The following is a 20545-nucleotide window of genomic DNA, read 5'->3' on the forward strand; positions in this document are numbered from 1 at the left end:
TGCACGAATTTGTGCGCTGGTGGGGTCTGGCCGGCCTGCCCTGATCAGGGCTGATTGGGCCAGGCTGGCTGGGGGGAGGGGACATGGGAGGTTGGCCAGCCAGCCTGCCCCTGATCGGGTTGGGGAGCTGATTTGGGGTGGGGCTGGCTGGGGGCAGGGCTGTGGGCAGTTGGTGGGCAGGCCCCGCCCCCTGGTCAAACTCCGGTTGAACTCCCTGTCGAGGGGACACTTTGCATATTAGCCTTTTATTATATAGGATGCATTGAGGACAAATCCATATAGAATATGGCCATTTATAGTCATTGTTTTGTATAATGAGCTCTTTTCTGCAACCAGAATGTCAGCTTCTTGTGGACAAGGGATGGCCCTTGTCTCCCCGTGAGGACAGGCTGGACCCATAGGAGTGGCCATGACTCCTTGTCCAGGAGACCTGAGGGATGCTTCACATCCTCTTCAGGAGGTCAGCTTCCTGTTTCCCATCTCCAAGTGAAATACTATGAAGAGTGCTTGGCACAAAACTTGTCATGGAATACACGTTGAATAAAGTCTATTTTGTGGTTCCATTTCTATAGCCTTTCCCTGCAGGTGTTATTTACCAATTCTTTGACCAGATGTTTGCATCCTCTCTAAATCTTCTCTGAGCTCTGAGTTCTGCTTGTTTTTTAATGTGTGGAACACAGACCTCGGCACCTCTTTCTAAGACCCTTTATTAAGCTGGACATGAGGCTAAAGGGGAGGACGTCGCAGACCCTCAGTTTCTACCCTTGGCCTTTGCCCTACCCCTCCTTTTTGGGGCATTGGCATCTGCTCATGGTGTCCTTCTGAGACATGTGGTGACTGCCAGATTCAGCCCTTTTTTAAAAATTGATCTTAAAGGATGAAGAGAGAGAGAGAGAGAGAGAGAGAGAAATTGATGTAAGAGAGATACACCAATCAGTTGCCTCCCGAATGTGCCCTATCTGGGAATCAAACCCAAGACCTTCCAGTGCGTTAGATGGCACTCCAACCGAGTCACACCAGCCAGGGCAGATTCAGTCCCTTTATTATTATTATTATTATTATTTATTTTTAAAATCCTCATCTGAGGACATTTTTTTCCATTGATTTCTAGAGAGAGTGGAAGGGAGGGAGGGGGAAGAGAGATAGAGAGAGAAACATTGACGTGGTAGATACATAGATTGGTTGCCTCCTGCATCTGCATGCACCACTACTGGGGCTGGGGAACCTGTAACCCAGGTACCTGCCCTTGAACCCATGATCCTTTGGACCAAGGGCTGATGCTCTAACCATTGAGCAAACAGGCCAGGGCAGATTCAGTCCCTTTAGACAATCACCTTATACGCAAGCCCAAATAATATTTTCCTTGATTTCTTCAGAGTCTTTACCAGAGACTGGGAGGGAGCCAGGTGAGGATTAAACCAGGCTGCCGGAGGCCCTGCCAAAGCGGCTTAGCTCCGGGCCATCAAAATACACTCTGCCATGGATACCATCCTGAGCAGAGGGCCTGGCTGCAGGCTGCTCGACTTGAGTTGGATGATTTGAGTTCGAGATCTTCGTCTTTTCCCGCTTCGATCCTGACTTCCTGATCACTTCCTGCACCCCCGCCAGTTTCTTCTCTGCTTTACCTCCACCTGCCAGCGGAGAGCAGTAACCTCCCGTGCCCTGTGCTCTCTCCGGGACCAGGGGTGTGCCTGCATTTCGGCAATGGTTTCCTTCTGGGTGTTCAGAGGGAAATGGCACTCTTCCTTTACCCCGGCCCTGCCCCAAGCTAGACTCTCCTTTGGCAGCCAACGAGCTAGGAATGACTGCTCCGCGAAACCTTCCACACTCTCAGCTGATCCTTCAGCTGAGACTTACGGGCTCTGTAACCGGCCAGAGGCAGTAAGGTGTTTCCAGGAGCCTCGGCATTTGCAGAGTGGCTGGGATGTAAAAACAAAGGCTTAGTGTCGGGGCAATCTCTGTTTTGGAGAAGGAACTAGATGTCACCAGGGCTTTCTATGGTTTCACATGAGAATTCTACCTCAGGAGTTTGGTCCAGCCAGGGTAGATACTATAGATGCCTGTATCTAGGAGGAAACAGGCATTGTGTTGTATTGTATTGTATTGTATTGTATTGTATTATTCTGCGTTGTACTGTGCTGTATTGTATCATATTTTGCAGTCGCATCCATAGCACTTACCACGTATCACACGGTGTTCTAAGTCCTTTACACGTATTCATTAGTCCTCATGACAGCCCTGGAAGGTAGTTACTCTTACCCCCAATTTAAAGCTGAGGAAACTGAGATGCATGGAGTTAAGTTGCCCAGTGTCACAGCTGGTGAGGGGCAGAGCCAGGATTCAGGCCTGAGCGAGGCCCAGAATCTGCTCTGGTGCTGCTCAGCAAAGCGGGGAAGTTCTGCCTAAGGAAGCAAGAATCCTGGGCTTGCTGTTAGCAGGGCTGACATTTGGCCCCATTCTTCCCCCTCCTGAGAACCTAAGCTTACTCACGTATGGAAGACAAATGGTTTTGCAAAATGTTGGAATGTTTGTGAATGGTGCTCTGAAATGAAGGCGATCATGTGGAACAAAGAGATGGGTGTGGGGTCTGATCCCGCCTCTGCCACTCACTTTACTGTGCGTGACATTAAGTGGATTTGAGTCTTTGGGCCTCAGTTTCCCTGGCTGTTCCAGATCATTTCTGGGGGTTTCGTCTAGCTCTCGCCACCAGTGGGCTCTTGGTCGTTGGTTATCTGGTTTCTGTCCGCTCACCGTAATCCCTGCCGTTGGTAGTTATCACACTGCAGCGGAGCCTGCCTATGCAACTGAGCCTGCTCAGTTGAGGAGTCAAGGAAATGAGTTGACAATGAGGAGTTGCCTTGCAATTTCTGAATTTGCTCACCAGTGACAGGGATCTAACAAGAAACAGACAAAATTACTTCCATCAGATCAATTGCACCTGGGAGATCTGTACGCTTTTTGTGGAAAGAGCGAAGAGGTGAATTTTGGCGTTGGCTGAAACTTTTCATCCTGACTCTATCATTACTGAGTCTTGTGATTAACCACGATTATGTGGTTTGATTTCTCCGAACCTCGGTTTCCTTAAATGTGGGATGCAGAAATGTCTGTCTACCTTACAGCACTGGAAATTGGATGATTACGTGAAAATATAGAATATATACATCAGATGGCGCCGCCTCGCCCAGTGCCTGGCGCATGGCGGGTGCTCTCGTCTCAGCGAAGGAGGCGAGGAGAGTGTGGGACGCCCCTCCTCGTCCTGGGACCTGGCAGGGAACTGGTGTCCACTCTGGGGGTTGGTGGCTGTGATTCGTGAGAGCGGGTTTCCCTGCCAGCTGGTGTGGGCACAGTAAGAGTCCCCAAAAGACCTTTCCAGAATCGAGGGCCCTTTTATCTGAGCAGGAAAAGGATGAGGAGGGACTCCGGGCAGTGCCAGCTTTCCCGCTCTGGCCGGAGGCGGCTGAGGAGGCAGCAGAGGGTGGGCAGGCAAAGCCCAGGCTGCGCACCACCACCCGCCTGGGGGTGGGGGTGGGGGGGGACAGGGGCGAAGTGAGGGCTGAGGCCAGGATGGCAGCGGGAGGGCAGCGGGCAGGAGGAGGGCTCTGCCTCCTTCAGGGGAGAACTCGGCTAGGAGAGGCTGCAAGGAGGTGGAGGAGAGAAAACTTTTTAAGTGAGCAAAGGTTCTAAGAGCACAAAAGAGAAAGGGAGGGAGGGACCCGGGGGAAGGGGGTGGAGAGAGAAAGAGTAGGAAGAAGGGGGAGGAGGGCGGGTGACAGATACGATTCAAAAGAGGGTGGAAGAGGGACAAGTGACAGGCTGGAGAGCCGGGAGCAGTGGGCGGTCGGAGGAGAGGGCCGGAGGACTGACCCAGCGGGAATCCCAGAGAGGAGAGGAAGGTAAGGGGGCACTTGCATTTTCAGAGGTGAAACCACCCGCTGATGGGAAGGAGACAGGAGTGGAGCCTGGAGCCCAGGCTGGATGACAGCAAAGCTCTCTCTGTTGCCCGTGGGCTCAGCCCCCGCCCCGCAGTCTCCCTGAGATGCTGAGGTCGGATGGGCTGAGGAGGGTGCTTTCCGAGGCCGAGAGGAATGAATTACTGGGTCTGCAAGGAGCGGTGGGAAGGCGAGTGGGGGCTCGGAGGAGGTAGTGCACCCCTTGAGGGGTGGCAGGGCTCCCAGGGCCAGGTGAAAGGGGTCCACTCTCCATCTCCCAGCACTTGTTGAGATGGGCTTGGCCCTTTAAAAAACCTCGTTGCTTTCGGGGCGTCCTCTAGGCGTGGAATCTTTTTGGAAATGCTCTCTGCAACATCTAGGAGAGTGCTTTGGTTTTCCCCTAAGGCATGTTGGAGGGTTTAAAAATATTCCTGCTCCGTTTCCTGCGAGGACCATGCCCCACTGCGCCTGGGGGGCGATCTGGCCTGTCGCTCGCTGTCCCAGGCCGGAGACTGGTGGGACCCAGAGGAGAAGCGGGAGAGGCACCCACTGGAGGCACCTCTCCTCCGGGTGCAGACACGGCGAGGGCCTCTGGGCTGAAGGGTCTGTCGGCTCCTGACCTTTTTTCTGAGCAGGTGGCAAAAGACCCGGCCTCGGTGGCCGGGAGACCTGGGTTCTGGCTTTCTGCATGTCTGTCCAACCTCGGGCACTTCCGGACACTCCCCTCTGGGCCTCAGTTTACCCACCTGTAACCGGAGGGGTGTGAAGGAGCGGGATCCCACGGTTCTGCTCAGCAGTAATGTCATACAAGGGCATTGTCCTTAGGCGCCAGGACAACCCAGAGTAACGGAGAAAGGGACGCGGCCCGAGGCCTTTGTCCCGACTGCACCCAGTTGGTCCCGTCTCCCCCTCCCAGGGCCTCACGGGGTGGGAGGGCTCCGGGGTCTTGCTCTCAGCATCTCAGGTGGCTGTTTCCTGAGGCTCGGGCCTGGGCCTGAGAGAAGGAGGGCTATTCGAGGAGCACTGGAAAGGGAGTCGGGAGACCTGGGAGAAACGCAGCGAAATGAACAGAAGAGACTAAGGCCAGGCTGTGGGTTGTGGCACTTCTGTTTGCTGGGGAGGCGGGCTGGTGGCTGGGGACTCAGCTGGCAATCAGAGGCGCCCAGCCGGACTCCATACCAGCGGGCCACGCCATCTCCATCTCCTCTGCCCCGCTCACAGCTCAGCCTGACTCACTGCTCCCAGGGGACAGCTCTGAACTCTGCACCTTCCTGCAGGTCCCCGGGCGGCAGCGCGCACTGGCCTGCCCTCCTCCTGTCCTTCCAAGCTGTTTCCTCCCCGGCAGCTGCCAAAGAGCAGCCTCTGTGACCACAGCGAGCATAGCACAGCGTGCCCGGAGGCGGTTCCCTGGTTCCACCCGCATCCCTCCCCAGACACATGCAGCTCAGATCAGAGACCTTGGCAGTAGCATCACTGTGGTGCCCGCTTTGCCATGGCCTGGAACCCCAGGGGTGTTCTTGCCCGGCTCCCAAACAGGTCTCTATGCTTGTCTCCTCGCTGCCTCCCCCTCCGCCCCTCCTAGTGTTGGGCCGTTCGCACTAGAAGAGGATGCTTAGGTCGCCTGTCTAGCTCTTCTTTGACAAATAAGGGAACACGAGGCCTGGGAAAGGAAAGTGACTTGCTGGGGACGGCACAGGAGCCGGGCCGCTCAGCTGGGCCAACACCCGCTCTGCTCCGCTCACTTGCACCAGGCCCTCTGCCTCCGTCCTGGGCTGTGGTTTCTGAGCCGCCATCTCTTCCCCAGCCTCCTGCTTCTTCCTTAAGCATCTCTACAGTCTATTGGAAAGAGTGACACCCACTGCTCACCACTTCTTCATCATTAACACTGGTTGGAGGGGGGAGGGGGGGCCACAATGGGAAGTCCTGGGTTCTAGCAGCCAGCAGACTGCCACGGGGCAGCCTGGCCTCCTGGGTACTGGCTGACCCCACCTCTGGACCCAACCAGTTCAAGCAGGACAGGGAAGCTGTGTGTTGAATCAGCCCTGACAGGGCCTGGAAGACCTGTAGGCTTCAGGGCCGGTGAGGCCCGGGCCCAGGCTCTGCCCTCTGACCCCAGGACGACCTTTGCCACCAGGGATCCCCGCAGCTCTCTGTGCGAACTGGCCCCATCTTAGGCTTGAGGGCTGAGCAGAGCGGAAGGGAGAGACACGCATTTTCCAGGAGAGCTGCAGGTGTCCTGGAAGAGAAGTGACTCCCTGTCTGCAGTCACAGCTGCTGGCTCCTGGCAAAGGACAGCTGGGCGCCACTTGGTGGGTCAGTTATTTCTGACCTACTAGCAAATGGCGGCGAGAAAATCCAGCCTCAACCGTCCACTCACCCTCGTGGGGAAAGGGAGTCAGGGGCTCAGACTCAGGTATTGAAATAGCACAGAGGGGCCTTGGAGCTCATGGAATTCAGGGGACGGGCAGGATGGAGAGCCTGGGCTAGAGTCACATTGGGTTAGACCAGTGGTCGGCAAACTGTGGCTCATGAGCCACATGTGGCTCTTTGGCCCCTTGAGTGTGGCTCTTCCACAAAATACCACGTGCAGGCGCGCACGTACAGTGCAAAGTTGACTTAAAACTTTAAGTAAAGTTTATTAAGTTAATTTTAGGGAATGTTGTGGAGTGAAAGAAGATGTAGTGTTGAGGATTGAGAAAAGTATGTTGAGATGGTTGGACATATAGAGAGGATGAACGAAAGGAGACAGAGGAAACAAGTATACAAGACGAGTGTGGATGGGAGAGTTGGAAGGGGTCCACCTCAGCGAACGTACCTCAATCAGATTGAGCAAAGGCCAGCTTAGGAGTACCCTAATTAAGTTAATAACAATGTACCTACCTATATAGTTTAAGTTTAAAAAATTTGGCTCTCAAAAGACATTTCAGTCGTTGTACTGTTGATATTTGGCTCTGTTGACTAATGAGTTTGCCGACCACTGGGTTAGACTTTCTGCCGTGTGACCTTGGGGGGCATTTAATGTCTGATCCTTAGTTTCTTCGTCTGCCGAAGAGTTAGTAAGTACCTTCCTGGTGAGGTTTAAGTAAAACAATGTATTGAATACGGCCCTCACATCCGTAAGTGCTCCATGAACAACAAACAAGGGGTGGGATCCAGGTCACCTGGTCCCAGCCCACATGTCTTCACATCGCATTGCACTTCACGCAAAGGCCCCTATGCCGTGAAGGCTCGCTGCGCATGTCGCTCACGGGCACGGCTTGGTTTTTATAACCGCGGGGTTTTTTCTGAGGCTCCTGTTGCTGGCCTTTACGCTGGGAGTCAGAAAGTCTGGCTTCGCCTCTTGGCTTGGCCGCTCACTTCCCATTCTCTGACATGTGGGCGAGGGACAAAGTGTCCAGCGATTCGAACTTAGAGCTGGAAGGGCCTTCACAGCCTCCCAGCTCAACCGCTCGCTTTCACACCTGGGTGAACCGAGAAGGTAATGTCTAGAGTCACAACGAAATGGGTGAAGCTGGAAAGAGCCTCTTCTAGGAGCCCCTGGTTCACAGAGGACTTCTAGATTTTCCATCAAACCTGGCATCTTCGAGATACAGAGGTTCCGGAGAGGGCAGATGTGGTTGGGGGGCAGGCTGCCCCTTCTCCTCAGCGCACACGGTAGAAAACCTCCTATTTCTCTTCCACGTAGAACGAAGCCAGTTTCAAACCCACCCCCCTGGGCGTGCCCTCAGATTGGTGATTAGGTTCAAAGTGTTGCCGCTCCCAGGAGGAAGGACTGGCAGGAAGCTCACATTGTATGGTAGGGAGTCCACCCCCAGGACAAGGGCTGGGGTTCAAGGACAGTCAGGAGGCCTCTGCATGAGTGAGAGGGGCCTGATCTGAGCCGGCCCTGCACCTCCCTCTTTTCCACCCCTGCCTCCGGGGATCCTCGTTTCTAGTGAAATAACCAATGCGCAGTTGAATTAATATCCTTCCCATTGCCCTGTTTCCCCTCCTCCAACACCTCCACTCGGTGCCGCATGGGGGCCTTGCCCTGTCACTCTAAGCCAGCGGTTCTCAACCTGTGGGTCATGGTCCCTTTGGCGGTCGAATGACCCTTTCACAGGGGTCGCCTAAGACCATCCTGCATATCACATATTTACATTACGATTCACAACAGTAGCAAAATTACAGTTATGAAGTAGCAACGAAAATAATTTTATGGTTGAGTCACAACATGAGGAACTGTATTTAACCCCTTGAGTGCCGGGAAGCGCAATCGCGCTCCTCCTGTCTTTCGCCAAAAGTGTTGGGAGCGCTATCAAAGCTTCGAAATGGCGCCCAGTTCTAAGTCTGCTTTTATTAGTGATGATGATATTGCTAAATATGTCAATGTAGTAAAGGTTTCCTTAAGTTTTTGAATATGTAACTTCATTTACTTGCTATTCATAATTTTTTTCCCCTGAACTGCTGTAAAATCAGCAAAAACGCCTTGGCAATTTTAGCATCGTTCCTAGGATATTGGTTGGCACTCAAAGGGTTAAAGGGCCAGCAGGTTGAGAACCACTGCTCTAAGCAGCCTGCTGTCAAGTTCTGCACCAAGTTGGCTAGTTGGCTCACACTGGAGAGAAGTTTTTACTGGAAATGTCAGAAAAGAAAAACAAGGAACTAGCATTAGTGAGTAGCTTCTATGTGCCAGCTACTGTTCTGGGCAATTGCACGTATCCACACATTGTTTACTATCCAGGCGTAAACATTCCCCCTTCTCAGATGAGGAGGAAACGGAGAAGTTAAATGACTTGCCTAAGGTCATGCAGCCAGAGAGGATGGAAGCAGGGCTTTGAGCACTGTGGAGGGGAGACTTTCCAGTCCGTGGGGATCATGCCCGCCCCCCCCCCCCCCCACCTCACCTAACTATTTCTGTTTCCTTTGTTCTTGCTATGATTTGACATCAATGGAACACCAGGCCTGCTGTTTAGCCAGCCGAGAACCTGGCAGTGGACACGGCCGCGGCCAAGAGCACTTAATGGCTAAAAAAGGAAATAACTTTCTATATGTGAATTCTGGCCAAATGGTGGCAGATGCTGAGGTCTGGGAATCCTGACCACTGTGGGCTGAGGGCCCTGATGTAATCATTAATTCTGGGAGCAGCACAGGCAAGAGGTGGCCAGCCACTAAGCCGGAGGCTGGAAGGAAAAACCCTGGCCTCTTATGGGAAGTGGGAAAAGCCCTGCCTGGGGAGTAAGAGACTGGGCTCTGGTCACAGGTTTGTCACCAGCTGTCAGTCCTGGAAGCTCTTTGATCTTCTTTCCCTTTTACAGACAGAGAAAATGTAGGCTTTGGGACCAGGCTCCAGTACCATAGGCGGTATCTGCTGGTGGTGTGACTTTGTACAAGCGACTTAACCACTGAGCCTCAGTTTTTCCATCTGTGAAATGGAATAATACTTCTTTCCTGGCAGGGCTACTGGAAAGGGTTAGAAAGTAGAGTTGTACAGTGCTTCACACGTGGAAAGCACTTAACTTAGTGGTATCTGTCATCACTTAACTACTCTTGACCCTCATCTTCATCTTGTGTAAAAATAAGGGGTTGCATTTTTATTGATCTCTAGATTTCAGCTCTACTGCACTGTGAATCTATGACAAGATGGTGGCAATAATAAGGAAATGTAAGCATTTCATAAATATAATTTCCATTAGTAATTATATAGCTTCTAATCCACCCCTCTGGGGACAATTAATAAAAACCTCTCAGTATTTAACTGTAATTGAATAGCTTTATTTGCCACCCCCTCCCACCCACTCCTTATATTTTTTCTTCCAACATTTGAAGAAGAAAAAATACTTAACTTAGCATAATCCTCTCTCTCCACTTTGCCTGCTCCTTTCCACCAGCTTGGCCTTGAAACAACTGTCTGCTACAGGGTGTCTCTGAGCAGACCCCTCTGTTCTTGCCGGAATTAAATAGATTGAAAGAGGAGTTAATTATCTGCCATTGGCTAGAGTAGGAGGCAAACTGAAGTGATACTTGGTCTCAGCCATCTGTCTCTCCTTTCCTCTCATCTCCATCTCCCTCTCCCCTCCACGGTGCTCAAGGATCAGAGACACAGGTCCCGATAGAATTGCCCCCACCACTTCCAAATCAACTGCCTCTTCTGACTGTGACCTCACAAACATCCCTGAGGCAGTCCTCGGAGGTAAAGCGGCTGGCCTTTGGTAAGGATTTTCAAGAAAGGAACTTCAGGCGAGTTAGATCATCTAGCACAGTTGTTAAGCAGGAGCGTTGTTGCTAGACTAGACAAGAGCTGGGTTTGAAGCCAAGTCCCTGCTTAATAGCAGTGGGATCTTGCTCAAGTCACCCTCTTGAGCCCTCTAAAAAGGGGACGGGTAGTCCTCATTGCCTCATGCTTTTGAGAGAATCCAATGAGGAAAACATATATAAAGAAACTTGCAAGGGCCTAGTACGTAGAAAGGTCTCAATGCGTGTTAGCTTATTTTATTATTACTATTATTACCTAGATTCAAATTCTCTTTTTGGGTAGCTCTGGGTACACTAGGCAATGGAGCTGATACTCTCCAAGGATAACGAAGATCCCTGAGGTAGCTGAGGACCAAGACCACCTTCTCATGTAATTCTCCCTGTACCTTCATTTCAGGGAGAAACTACTAGAATGAGGGGAAATCAGGAAAAGTACACTGATGACTAAAGTACAGAAGAGTTCTGAGATGACAGTTCTATTTGGCACTTCATCAAGCCACCTGTGACGTCTGACATAGCCCAGCAGCTCCATAAACACTTTCTGAACTAAACAGCACTGACGTGAGGCTGTGTCTGAGGCACCCATGAAGTGAGGTTCTCTGAGTCCATTTTACAACAGACTTTGTTGTCTTGCAGGAGATCAGGGTTGAGTTGGAGAGAGAATGCACAGCCAGTAGAGCAAATAATTCACTTTGTAAAACTGAACTGAATTATTCTTTTTGTTAATCCCCTCAGCACCCCACCCAGTGCTGGTCACATCAAGGGAGAGTCATAAATGTTGGCTTGATGGCATAAAATATGACTCCCAGGTCTTCCCTACGACTAAATGGCAGAGCCCTGTTTCAAATCACTCACTGCTAAGGGTGAGCAGGAGCTTTTGAAGTTCCAAAGGGGGAGACCTAAGAGCTGATGGGCTCTGTCCTTAGCAGGAAGACGGAGGGAAACTTTCTGGTCACACTAACGGGATCAAAAACTCTGGAATGAAGTCCTGGATGTGTCCCCATTAGTCTTTGTTTCTTTGATTAAGTCCTATCTTCTCTACATGTCTCCTCCTTTGCAAAACAGAGGTAATAACCATCACTCCCCGAAGTGGCTATGAGGAGTCCTCATTCAATAATAAAAATTGAGCCCGGCCGACATGGCTCAGTGGTTGAACATTGACCTATGAACCAGGAAGTCATGGTTCAATTCCCTGTCAGAGCACATACCCAGGTTGTGGGCTTGATCCCCAGTGTGAGGTGTGCAGGAGGCAGCCAATCAATGATTCTCTCTCATCATTGATGTTTCTATCCCTCTCGCCCTCTCCCTTCCTCTCTGAAATCAATAAAAACATTTAAAGAAATATTTATTATGTACCTAATGATAGAATCTAATGCAATAAGTATACAAAGTAGAAGACAAGGCTTTGGACTTTGAGAAATCTACTACCAATTTGAGGGGAAAAGCTTTTACATCTTTGAGGGCAGAAACCATGCCTGTTTTTGCTAATTCTATAGCTATCATTGAGTACCTAATATGTGGCAGACATGGTACTTTGTAGGTATTATTTTCAGTACCTGGAACAGTGATGGACACATAGTAGGGACTCCAGAAAGTACTTTTGAATTGGCTGATAGCAAGAAACTTTTGGAGAACAAGTGTAAGGCAGCATATAACTAAGCCTGAGAATGTATCCTACTTGCTGGGTGGTAACTGAGTCTTCAGAGTCCAGGAGCCATCAGAGAGGGCTGAGGTCAATTTGAGAAGTCTTCTTCATTGTCTACTTAGACTTGTGGGATCCGAGGAAGAGGTCCTGACTGAGTGTATGTTTGTCTGGATTGCTCTAAATTGATTTTCTTTGGAAACATTGGCTGCACAGGGAGGCAACAGTGCTAACATAAGAGGAGCACTGAACTGGAAATGTAGATAACTTAGATACCTGAATTTTCTCTCTAGCCACATAATACATGAAGTAAGGTTATAAAATGATTCATGTTCACTATACACCAAAGCCTTCCATTGGCCTCTTCCATCTTATCCAAGTATCATGTCTTGTTACCAAACAAGTCCTCTGTTGATTCCTCCAAAATGTTTGCTTTGTCCCAGGCTATGACACATCGAAAGAGGATGTTGAAGGTTTTGGAGTGGAGAACCCTCAGCGTTGGGATGCTCTTGTCCAGTTTCTAGGGACCACCTCCTTTTGCCTGGGTCGCTTCAGAACTGGTACCAGCGGCAAAGGGCTGTAGAAATTGATTTCCCAGAGCTCTTTGCAGGGCCCTGCTCTGAGGAGCCCCTCCTCAACCCCCCAAACTAGAGTTAGCCTCCTGCCATATATTCCTATACTGCCCTGTACTTCCTTCATGTTAACACATCACATTTTATTGCAGTTATGGGCTTAATTTCGCCCCTTAATGAAGGGAAATAAGGGCAGTCAAACTCAGAAAAGGCAGGAAGTCCTTGTTTGTCTTTCGTTGCTGTTGTTTGTTTGTTTATTTATTTATTCAAATGTATCTTTATTGTTGAAAGTATTGCACATGTCCCCTTTTTTCCTCATTGACCCCCTCCACCCCACCCCCCAGGCCTTCACAAGTTTCTTTGGCTAAGGTTGTGGGAGACCCAAAGGGACTTAGTGTCGTTGGAAAACTGACTTCAGTAGAGACCTTTCATGTTATAAACCGAGCAGCTGGTACGTGGTAAGAATTTTCAGTTTTTCTGACCTTGCCTGAATCATTCAGGAAGTCACAAGTGAGCGGTCTTCACCCTATTTGCTGCCATCAAGGCCCAGTGGATAGCCCCACCCCACCCCACCTTGGCGAGTTTCTCTTGTTTTTTCCTGAGGAGCCACCATTTCCAATACTGTCTTTCTGATATTGCAAGATGTTCCCTCCTGTACGTGTGCTTTACTTCTTCCAGGTGACCCACCAATGAGGGAGTCAGCAACGAAGACTCTTGACAGAGCAAACCAAAGCGCCACATTCTTTGCCTGGAACTATTCTATACTTCCTTGGGGACTTGCAAGGCACAAGTGACAGAGTCAGACGGATCAGAGGAAAAGTCTTCAGGGCCTGAGGAGAGTTTGTAAAACTTGCCCCAAATCCTAGAAGTGTATGACATTTGTTTATCTGTTTCTTTTCATTCACTTTTTATTTGCATCTGTTTTCCTCCCACTTTCTCCCCTTCTGCTTTTCCATCTGTTTCTCTCTTCTTTGTAAGCTTTCTACTTGCTCTTTCTCTTTCCTTCTCCAATTGTTGTTCTTCCCCACCACTGTCCTTGCTAGTAATGGCTGCCTCTTATTCAGTTCTTATATACTGAGCACTATGCTAAGTGCTTTGTATCCACCACCTCATAATACTCTGCGAGCTAAATAATATTATACCCATTTTGCAGGTGGTAGAATTGAGACACAAATCCAATAACTTCTCCAAGCTCAGCAGATAATAGAGATTTGAGCTCCAATTAGCTAACCCCCAAGCCATCTTCTCTTAACTGATACATGGTCTATTTTTCTCCATTTCCAACTCCCCCTTGTCTTTTACCTCTTTTTGTTCCTTCTCATGCTCTTTGTCATCCCTACTTCTCTCCCTCCCCTTCTCTTACTCACCACATCCCGGTCCCCATACTTGTGTGCCTGACCCTGAAGGTGCTGAACACTGTGCACGTGCCCAGAAGAGATGACAGACCATTTAAACTCTTATCTAATCAGGCATTTTCCTTTTGAGCAAACGCTTCACATTTTCCCACATTGTCTGATCAAAAGCAGAGGAAAGGCCTCCAGACCTGGCTGGGTCTTTGATATGGAGGGAAGAGAGATAAGGCCCTTTCCGCTCACTCATGGATTCCCTCATTCCCAGAGATGCTGTGTACTCTAGGGTTAGGGAACGTGAAGGGAGGTGAGAGGTACTGGTAGAACTCTGTCAAGGAATCAGCTCAGGAGCCAAAGAAGCCTGGGCCATGAAATGTAGCACTTCCACCCACTCCTTCCTCATATGTATAACGAATGTTCAGATTGGAACCAGGGCATACTGGCAGCAAAAATGTGAAGGTCAAGGTTTGAGCTTGACAATCTTTAATGCCCCATCAGAGTCTGAGGTTTTATGATTCTAAGACTATTCCGCCCCTCCCCTCCCCTGTCCTCCCCTCACATTCTTTTCTTTTTGTCATTCTGTTGATTAGAATTGGTTAGAAGCTTGCCCTGGCTGGTGTGGCTCAGTTGGTTGAACATCATCCCATGCACCAAAAGGCCACTGGGTTGATTCCTGGTCAGGGGACATATTCAGGTTGTGGGTTCAATTCCTGAGCAGAGTACAAGTGGGAGTCAACTGGCCCATGTTTCTCTCTCACATCAACATTTCTCTCTCTCTCTCTCTCTCTCTCCTCTTCCTCTCTCTAAAAATATTTTTTTTTAATCAATGAATATATATATATATATATATATATATATATATATATATATATATATAATTGATTAGAAACTTAAGCCAGGAGGACATTTATTGTTCATCAATAAGAATTCTAGAGGTAGGAGATTTAAGGGTTTCAGAGGCCTCAGGGCACTATGTGCTATTTCTGAGAATCTCTGGGCAACTTCAGACATCTTGGCTCACAGCCCAGTCCACGGGCAGGAAGGGGTCGGGGTAGGGACGACTTCAACAGAGGCTCCCTATATTTACTGAGAGTTGGAGAGACATTTCCTAGAGCATTTCCTCCACATCAGTCTCTCCCCATGCCTCAATGACCTGACCTAGCTGCAGTGGAGACTGAAAAAGTGACATCTGCCCTTTCACACTACTAATGGGACCCAGGAAAGGAATAGGGACTTAGATTGTCCCTGGGTAGGAAACACCAGTGCTTGACACCCCTTTCTTAATTCACTCAACAAAGATATACTAAGCACCCACTCTAGGCCAGGCTCTGGGTCAGGTGATGATGATACAGAGGAAAAGAGGGTTCCTGGTCTCCATGAGCCCTGACTAGAAGAACACAGATGGGCAAAGGATTCCAAAACAAGATGCCAAGTGTAGGGGAGGAGTGAGCGTTCCCAGGGCCACCACAGGAGCTGAAGAGGCTCAGCCTGAGAGAGCAGAGAGGGCTGGAAGAAGCCATGCCTGGGTCAATTTTGAAGGGTAGATGGGACTCAGCTGGGCTTGAGGGGGCCTGTAGGAGGTGGTTTGGAGGAGGACATCTGGAAACCTTCCAGACTTGGCATGTTTGGATAAAGGGAACTAAAGGGGACAGGCAGGAAATGAGGCTGAGAAGGAGGCAGGGGCCTAATGAGGGAAGGTTTTGTATGGGACGTAAGGGATTGGGGCATTTAGTCTGGATGTGAGAGTGAGCAGGTCTGTGGTGGGAACCTCCTGTATGTATGCAGAAGGCCAAGCCACGCTGTACAGCTGCAACGGTGCTGTGGTGCAGGAGATCCACATTGCCCACTGCTTGCAGCTAGGGGGACCTGAGCACTCATCTGTGATACCTTACCCGGTGTGACCGAAGACTTTTTGTTTGCTAGCGCCCAATACACCTGGTCCATACCGGATGGTTCTGATGATTAGAGAATGCTTCCTGGGGGCCACATTTGGCACTTACTCTTTCCTCCTCCACCTAGTTCTGCCCTCTGGAGACATAACATGTTTGTTTTCCACCTAACAGCCGTTCAAGCACACGGGGCATTTGTGGTATTTCAACATACCACATTGTTGGGTACACGGGTCCTGATCCTGCCTGACTGTGCCAACTGTTGGGTCCAAGCCCCTCTGCCAGGGACTGGGCCTCCTTAGATGCCAGGTGGTAGATGGAGAAGGTATAAGAAGTCATGGATATATAAGAGTCTTTATTACAGGTCAAATAGCCATTGCTAACAAGGAGCCCTTAGACAAAACAGTTCTTCAAAGCAGAGTCCCATAAAGGCAGGCAGCCGCACACCAACTGGTTAATAAATACATCTTTCCCATAAAGTGGCCTCCCACATAGGAGCTATACAGGAGTTATTATTACAGCTACAGCCTCCGACATAGGGGCCCATCTAGGAGCCTCACATAGTAGCAGCCTCATACTGACAGCTGGTCAGTGGCAACTTATATACAAGCTCAAACAAGCTTAAACAAAAGAGGCTTCATGCCAAATAGTGACCTCAGTAGCATTTGGGCTACAGAAGGGTATGCTTGCACAGTGCATAGATTGCTGCATCCTTGCTTTTGCACCTGCATATAGCAATTTTGCCTTGAACATTCTGGTTAAGATTCCCATGCTCAGAGTGGCCTTGAACACCCAGCATACTCTGAAAAGGGCCCCTACACTCCAATTGGCCTTGAGCATCCGGGGTACTCTGACAGGGTTCCCACACACATACCCTTTCATTTAATCCTCAAAACCCCCTGGTGTGGCTCTTCCCATCCCCATTTCACAGACAAGAAACAGACTCAGTGAGTTTGTGCCAAGTCACATTATCGGATTTTCAAGACTCCAGGTCTGGTTCTTGGCCAGTCTGCCTCAGAATCACTGGTCTGCTTATCGCAAATCCAGATTGGGGGCAGGCGGGAGGGGGGGCGCACTCCAGACTCACTGAAGTAGAATCTCTGGTGGTAAGAGCACAGAATCCACATTGTAACACACATCTCAGTTCATTTCTAGATCCATTAAAGTGTGGGAACCATGCTCTAGGCTTGCTAATATAACCACTTCTAATCGCCCTCTGTGTATTTTTGCTGGGGGATGGGGGGAGAAGAGCACCTTTTAGCTGAATCTGACATATTAGTTGCACTCTCTTAGAGCACACACCGGTGTGAATCGGTGGCATCCCAGGGCAGGACTGGAGCTCCCAGGCCTTGGCAGCAGCACCCCATTCCCTTTCTCCCCCTATTTGCAGGTCTCTGCCCGCTGCTGAGCCGCGATGGGCGACTGGAGCTTCCTGGGGGAGTTCCTGGAGGAGGTGCACAAGCACTCCACGGTGATCGGCAAGGTCTGGCTCACGGTGCTCTTCATCTTCCGCATGCTGGTGCTGGGCACGGCCGCCGAGTCCTCCTGGGGCGACGAGCAGGCGGACTTCCAGTGCGACACCATGCAGCCGGGCTGCGAGAACGTCTGCTACGACCAGGCCTTCCCCATCTCACACATCCGCTACTGGGTGCTGCAGATCATCTTCGTGTCCACGCCGTCGCTGGTGTACATGGGCCACGCCATGCACACGGTGCGCATGCAGGAGAAGCGCCGGCTGCGGGAGGCCGCCCACGGGGCCGGGGAGGGCCAGGGCGCCGGCTCCTACGGCTTCCCGGCGGCCGAGAAGACGGAGCTGTCCTGCTGGGAGGAAACCAACAGCAAGATCGTCCTCCGGGGCACCCTGCTCACCACCTACGTGTGCAGCATCCTGATCCGCACCGCCATGGAGGTGGCCTTCATCGTGGGCCAGTACCTGCTCTACGGCATCTTCCTGGACACGCTGCACGTCTGCCGCCGCAGCCCCTGCCCCCACCCCGTCAACTGCTACGTGTCGCGGCCCACGGAGAAGAACGTCTTCATCGTCTTCATGCTGGCCGTGGCCGGCCTGTCCCTCTTCCTCAGCCTGGCCGAGCTCTACCACCTGGGCTGGAAGAAGCTGTGGCCGCGGCTCGCCCGGCCAGGGCAGGGCAGGGCTGAGTGCCAGCTGCCCGGCCCCCCCACAGGCTCGGCCCCGGGCTGCACGCCGCCCCCCGACTTCAGCCAGTGCCTGGAGAACGGTCCTGGGGGCAAGTTCTTCAACCCGTTCAGCAACAGGATGGCCTCCCAGCAAAACACGGACAACCTGGCCACCGAGCAGGTGCGCGGCCAGGAGCAGATGCCCGGGGAGGGTTTCATTCACATCCGCTATGCCCAGAAGCCCGAGGTGCCCAATGGCGTCTCCCCAGGGCATGGCCTCCCCCAGGGCTACCAGAGGGACAAGCGCCGACTGAGCAAGGCCAGCAGCAAGGCCAGGTCTGATGATCTCTCAGTGTGACCCTCCGGTGGGGGGCACTAGGACCAGGTGGGGACCAAAGAGGCTCAGAGAAGGAAGAGGGGTTCCTGCCGACCCCACCTGTCTTGTTCTCAGCACCGCTCTGCTCCTTTGGGGCCAGTGCTGTCGGAGATCTAGCCAGGCCTCTGTCTCTCCTCCACCCTCTACCCAGTGCACTCAGTGAAGACTCAGGTTACTCGCTCAACAGGGGAGTAAGGGAAGGGACCAAGGCAAAATCTGGCCTGGGAGGGGTAGCCAGAGAGAGAGGATAATTCTCTCTAGACTAGCCACGTGCCAGAGGGTTCTCCGAGTCTCTATGGCACCTGTGAACTGAGTACCCTTCCTCCTGCAAGGAAGACCCCAGAGCTCCTAGCCAGTAAAGAGCATGAGCCAAGGAACTTGCACGAGATGTGCTCTGGAACCTGTGGTGTCCACGGGCCAAGCCTTGCAGGCGCTGAGGTTGCCTTGGGCCGCCCTTGGCTGCCGCTGCCTCTACCCAGTCTTACCTAAAAAGAGGTCCTTGGAGCTTGACCAGCAGCCTCGACTTTACAAGTGCCTTGGTATGCACGCCTGGCAAAGGTCCCGCCTTTACTCTGCCAGGGGGTGGGCACAAGCAGGCCAGGGGGTGCACGCAGGCCAGGGGCTGCGCGTTCCCCTCGGGAGCCACTGTGCGCAGACTCCCTGGAATTCCTGCCACCACCTGTCCTGTAGCTCTTTACAGTTCAGCCCGATGACAGAAACCATCCCTTCCTGGCCTCCGGTGGCTGTTCACTCAGTGCTCCCCGACAGGCCTTACCAGCCAGGAGACCCAAGAAGCCATCGTCCTCTCTCAGATCCTGACCAGATCACCAGCCACGGAGGCCAGTGGAATTTCCCCAGGTCTTATTAAAACAACAAGAACATTGTGCTTCTCAGATTCCCCTTGGGGGAAAAAAGCAAGTCTGCTGTGAAGATGAAAATTAAAAGAGGAGAGAAAATACTGGAAAATGATTTTTTTCTTCCTATTTATTTCCCTCGCTGACTGCCAATTAGAGTGCCGAGAAGAGGTCTGATGACAGCGATGGGAGCCCCCAGCTCCTTCTCCCCCGAGGGCATAGACATGTAGGGGAAACGCCAGCTCTCTGGCAGGGTTCTCCTTTAAGAGCACAGAGATCCCTGCGTCTCCCTGGTGTTCCTAATGAAGCTGCCGGGAGGGGACTTCAGAAAAGCCCGCTTTGCCAGGGACTGGCCTGGATTCTCCATTCAGTCCATGCATAATGGGTTGCCATTTTAGATGAAGGTAAAGGATGCTCAGAATTGGATTCTGAGATATATAGGGAAATGGTTACTTTTAAAAATGCGTGTGTGTGTGTGGGGGGGCATGCACACAAACACACACACACACACACACACACACACACCTGCTAATGGGGTGGGTGAAGGGAAAAGGAGGTCTGAAATAAGGAAAGGAAACCTTGGAGAATCTTGTGTCTTTCTACCTGCCCCCCAGATGCCTCACAGAGGGGCTGAGCCTCACTGTTTTCAGGGTGGTCAGCCCATAGGGACGGGCATAAGAGGTGGGACAGAGGAGGGTGTGGGCTCAGAGGGAAGCTTAGCCTCTAGCCCACCTGCCCATCTCCTGGCCCCTCTGCTGGTATTTGGAGGTGATTGGTGGGTGGAAAGAAGGCTGATGGTAGAAGGAACTGACTGGGACACCCTCTTATCTGTTGTCTGGCGCTGGCCTTAAGACTCTGCAAAGCAAAGCACAAAAGACTCCCTCTCCTTCCATCTCTGAGATCTTTGTTTTGTGAAATGAGTGTTCTTGAATTAGAAACGCTGTGAGACCAGTTTTTGATGATGGGCCTTTCGGGAAGGAAAAAGAAAATATTATGTGTAGTTTGTCTTAATAAAGTCTGGCTCTATGTTTTCTCTCCTTGTGTCTCTTCCATGCTGTGACTACAAGAGAAGGATGGCAGGCTTGGTGGGGGAGGGGAGCATATGGGCCCCACTCATCAGCCAGTGGGTAAAGCAACGAGCTTTAGAGTCAGACATGCAAGGGTTCAAGTCCCAGCTGCTGACTTACAGCTGGAGTCCAGCTACTTGATCTCTGAGCCTTGGTTTCCCCACCTGTAAACTGAACCCAGTCATAGCTACCTCACAGGCTTGTTCAATGAGAAACATTATAAAGAATTCATCAGAGTGCCTGGGAAATAACGGTCTGTCATTAGATGGTAATTGTTGGCATGGCTGCTGTTATTACCTTTAGTATTTTTGTTATTATGTTGAGTATATTGTATTTGAAAATCTGCTATGTTAAGAGGTGATTCCAGGACTTCCCTTTGTGGACCTCACAATCTGCCTAAGGTTGTCAAATGAACCCCCATAGAGGAAACAATTAGAATGGAATTAAATGCAAATTCATTTATTGTTCATCTAACAACCGCAAGGCTCCAAAAAATG

The 20545-nt window shown here is 51.0% G+C and overlaps 1 protein-coding gene across 2 annotated transcripts; it reads left to right on the plus strand.

Moving 5' to 3' along the window:
• Positions 1–3784: 3784 nt before the first annotated feature.
• GJA5 (gap junction protein alpha 5) lies at positions 3785–20104 on the plus strand. 2 transcript variants are annotated; one of them, XM_070396375.1, is made up of 3 exons: positions 3785–3893; positions 13056–13247; positions 17006–20104. In XM_070396375.1, exon 3 carries the CDS (start codon positions 17030–17032, stop codon positions 18107–18109), a length of 1080 nt encoding a protein of 359 aa, XP_070252476.1. In that variant the 5' UTR covers positions 3785–3893; positions 13056–13247; positions 17006–17029; the 3' UTR covers positions 18110–20104. The 2 variants fall into 2 exon arrangements, with proteins under 2 accessions (XP_070252476.1, XP_070252477.1); XM_070396376.1 differs by lacking the exon at positions 13056–13247.
• The last annotated feature ends 441 nt before the right edge of the window (positions 20105–20545 follow it).

Source organism: Myotis yumanensis, unplaced genomic scaffold (assembly GCF_028538775.1).
Source record: "Myotis yumanensis isolate MYYU_CA2020_CCGP unplaced genomic scaffold, mMyoYum1.0.hap1 SCAF_17, whole genome shotgun sequence".
Classification (NCBI taxonomy): Eukaryota; Metazoa; Chordata; class Mammalia; order Chiroptera; family Vespertilionidae; genus Myotis; species Myotis yumanensis.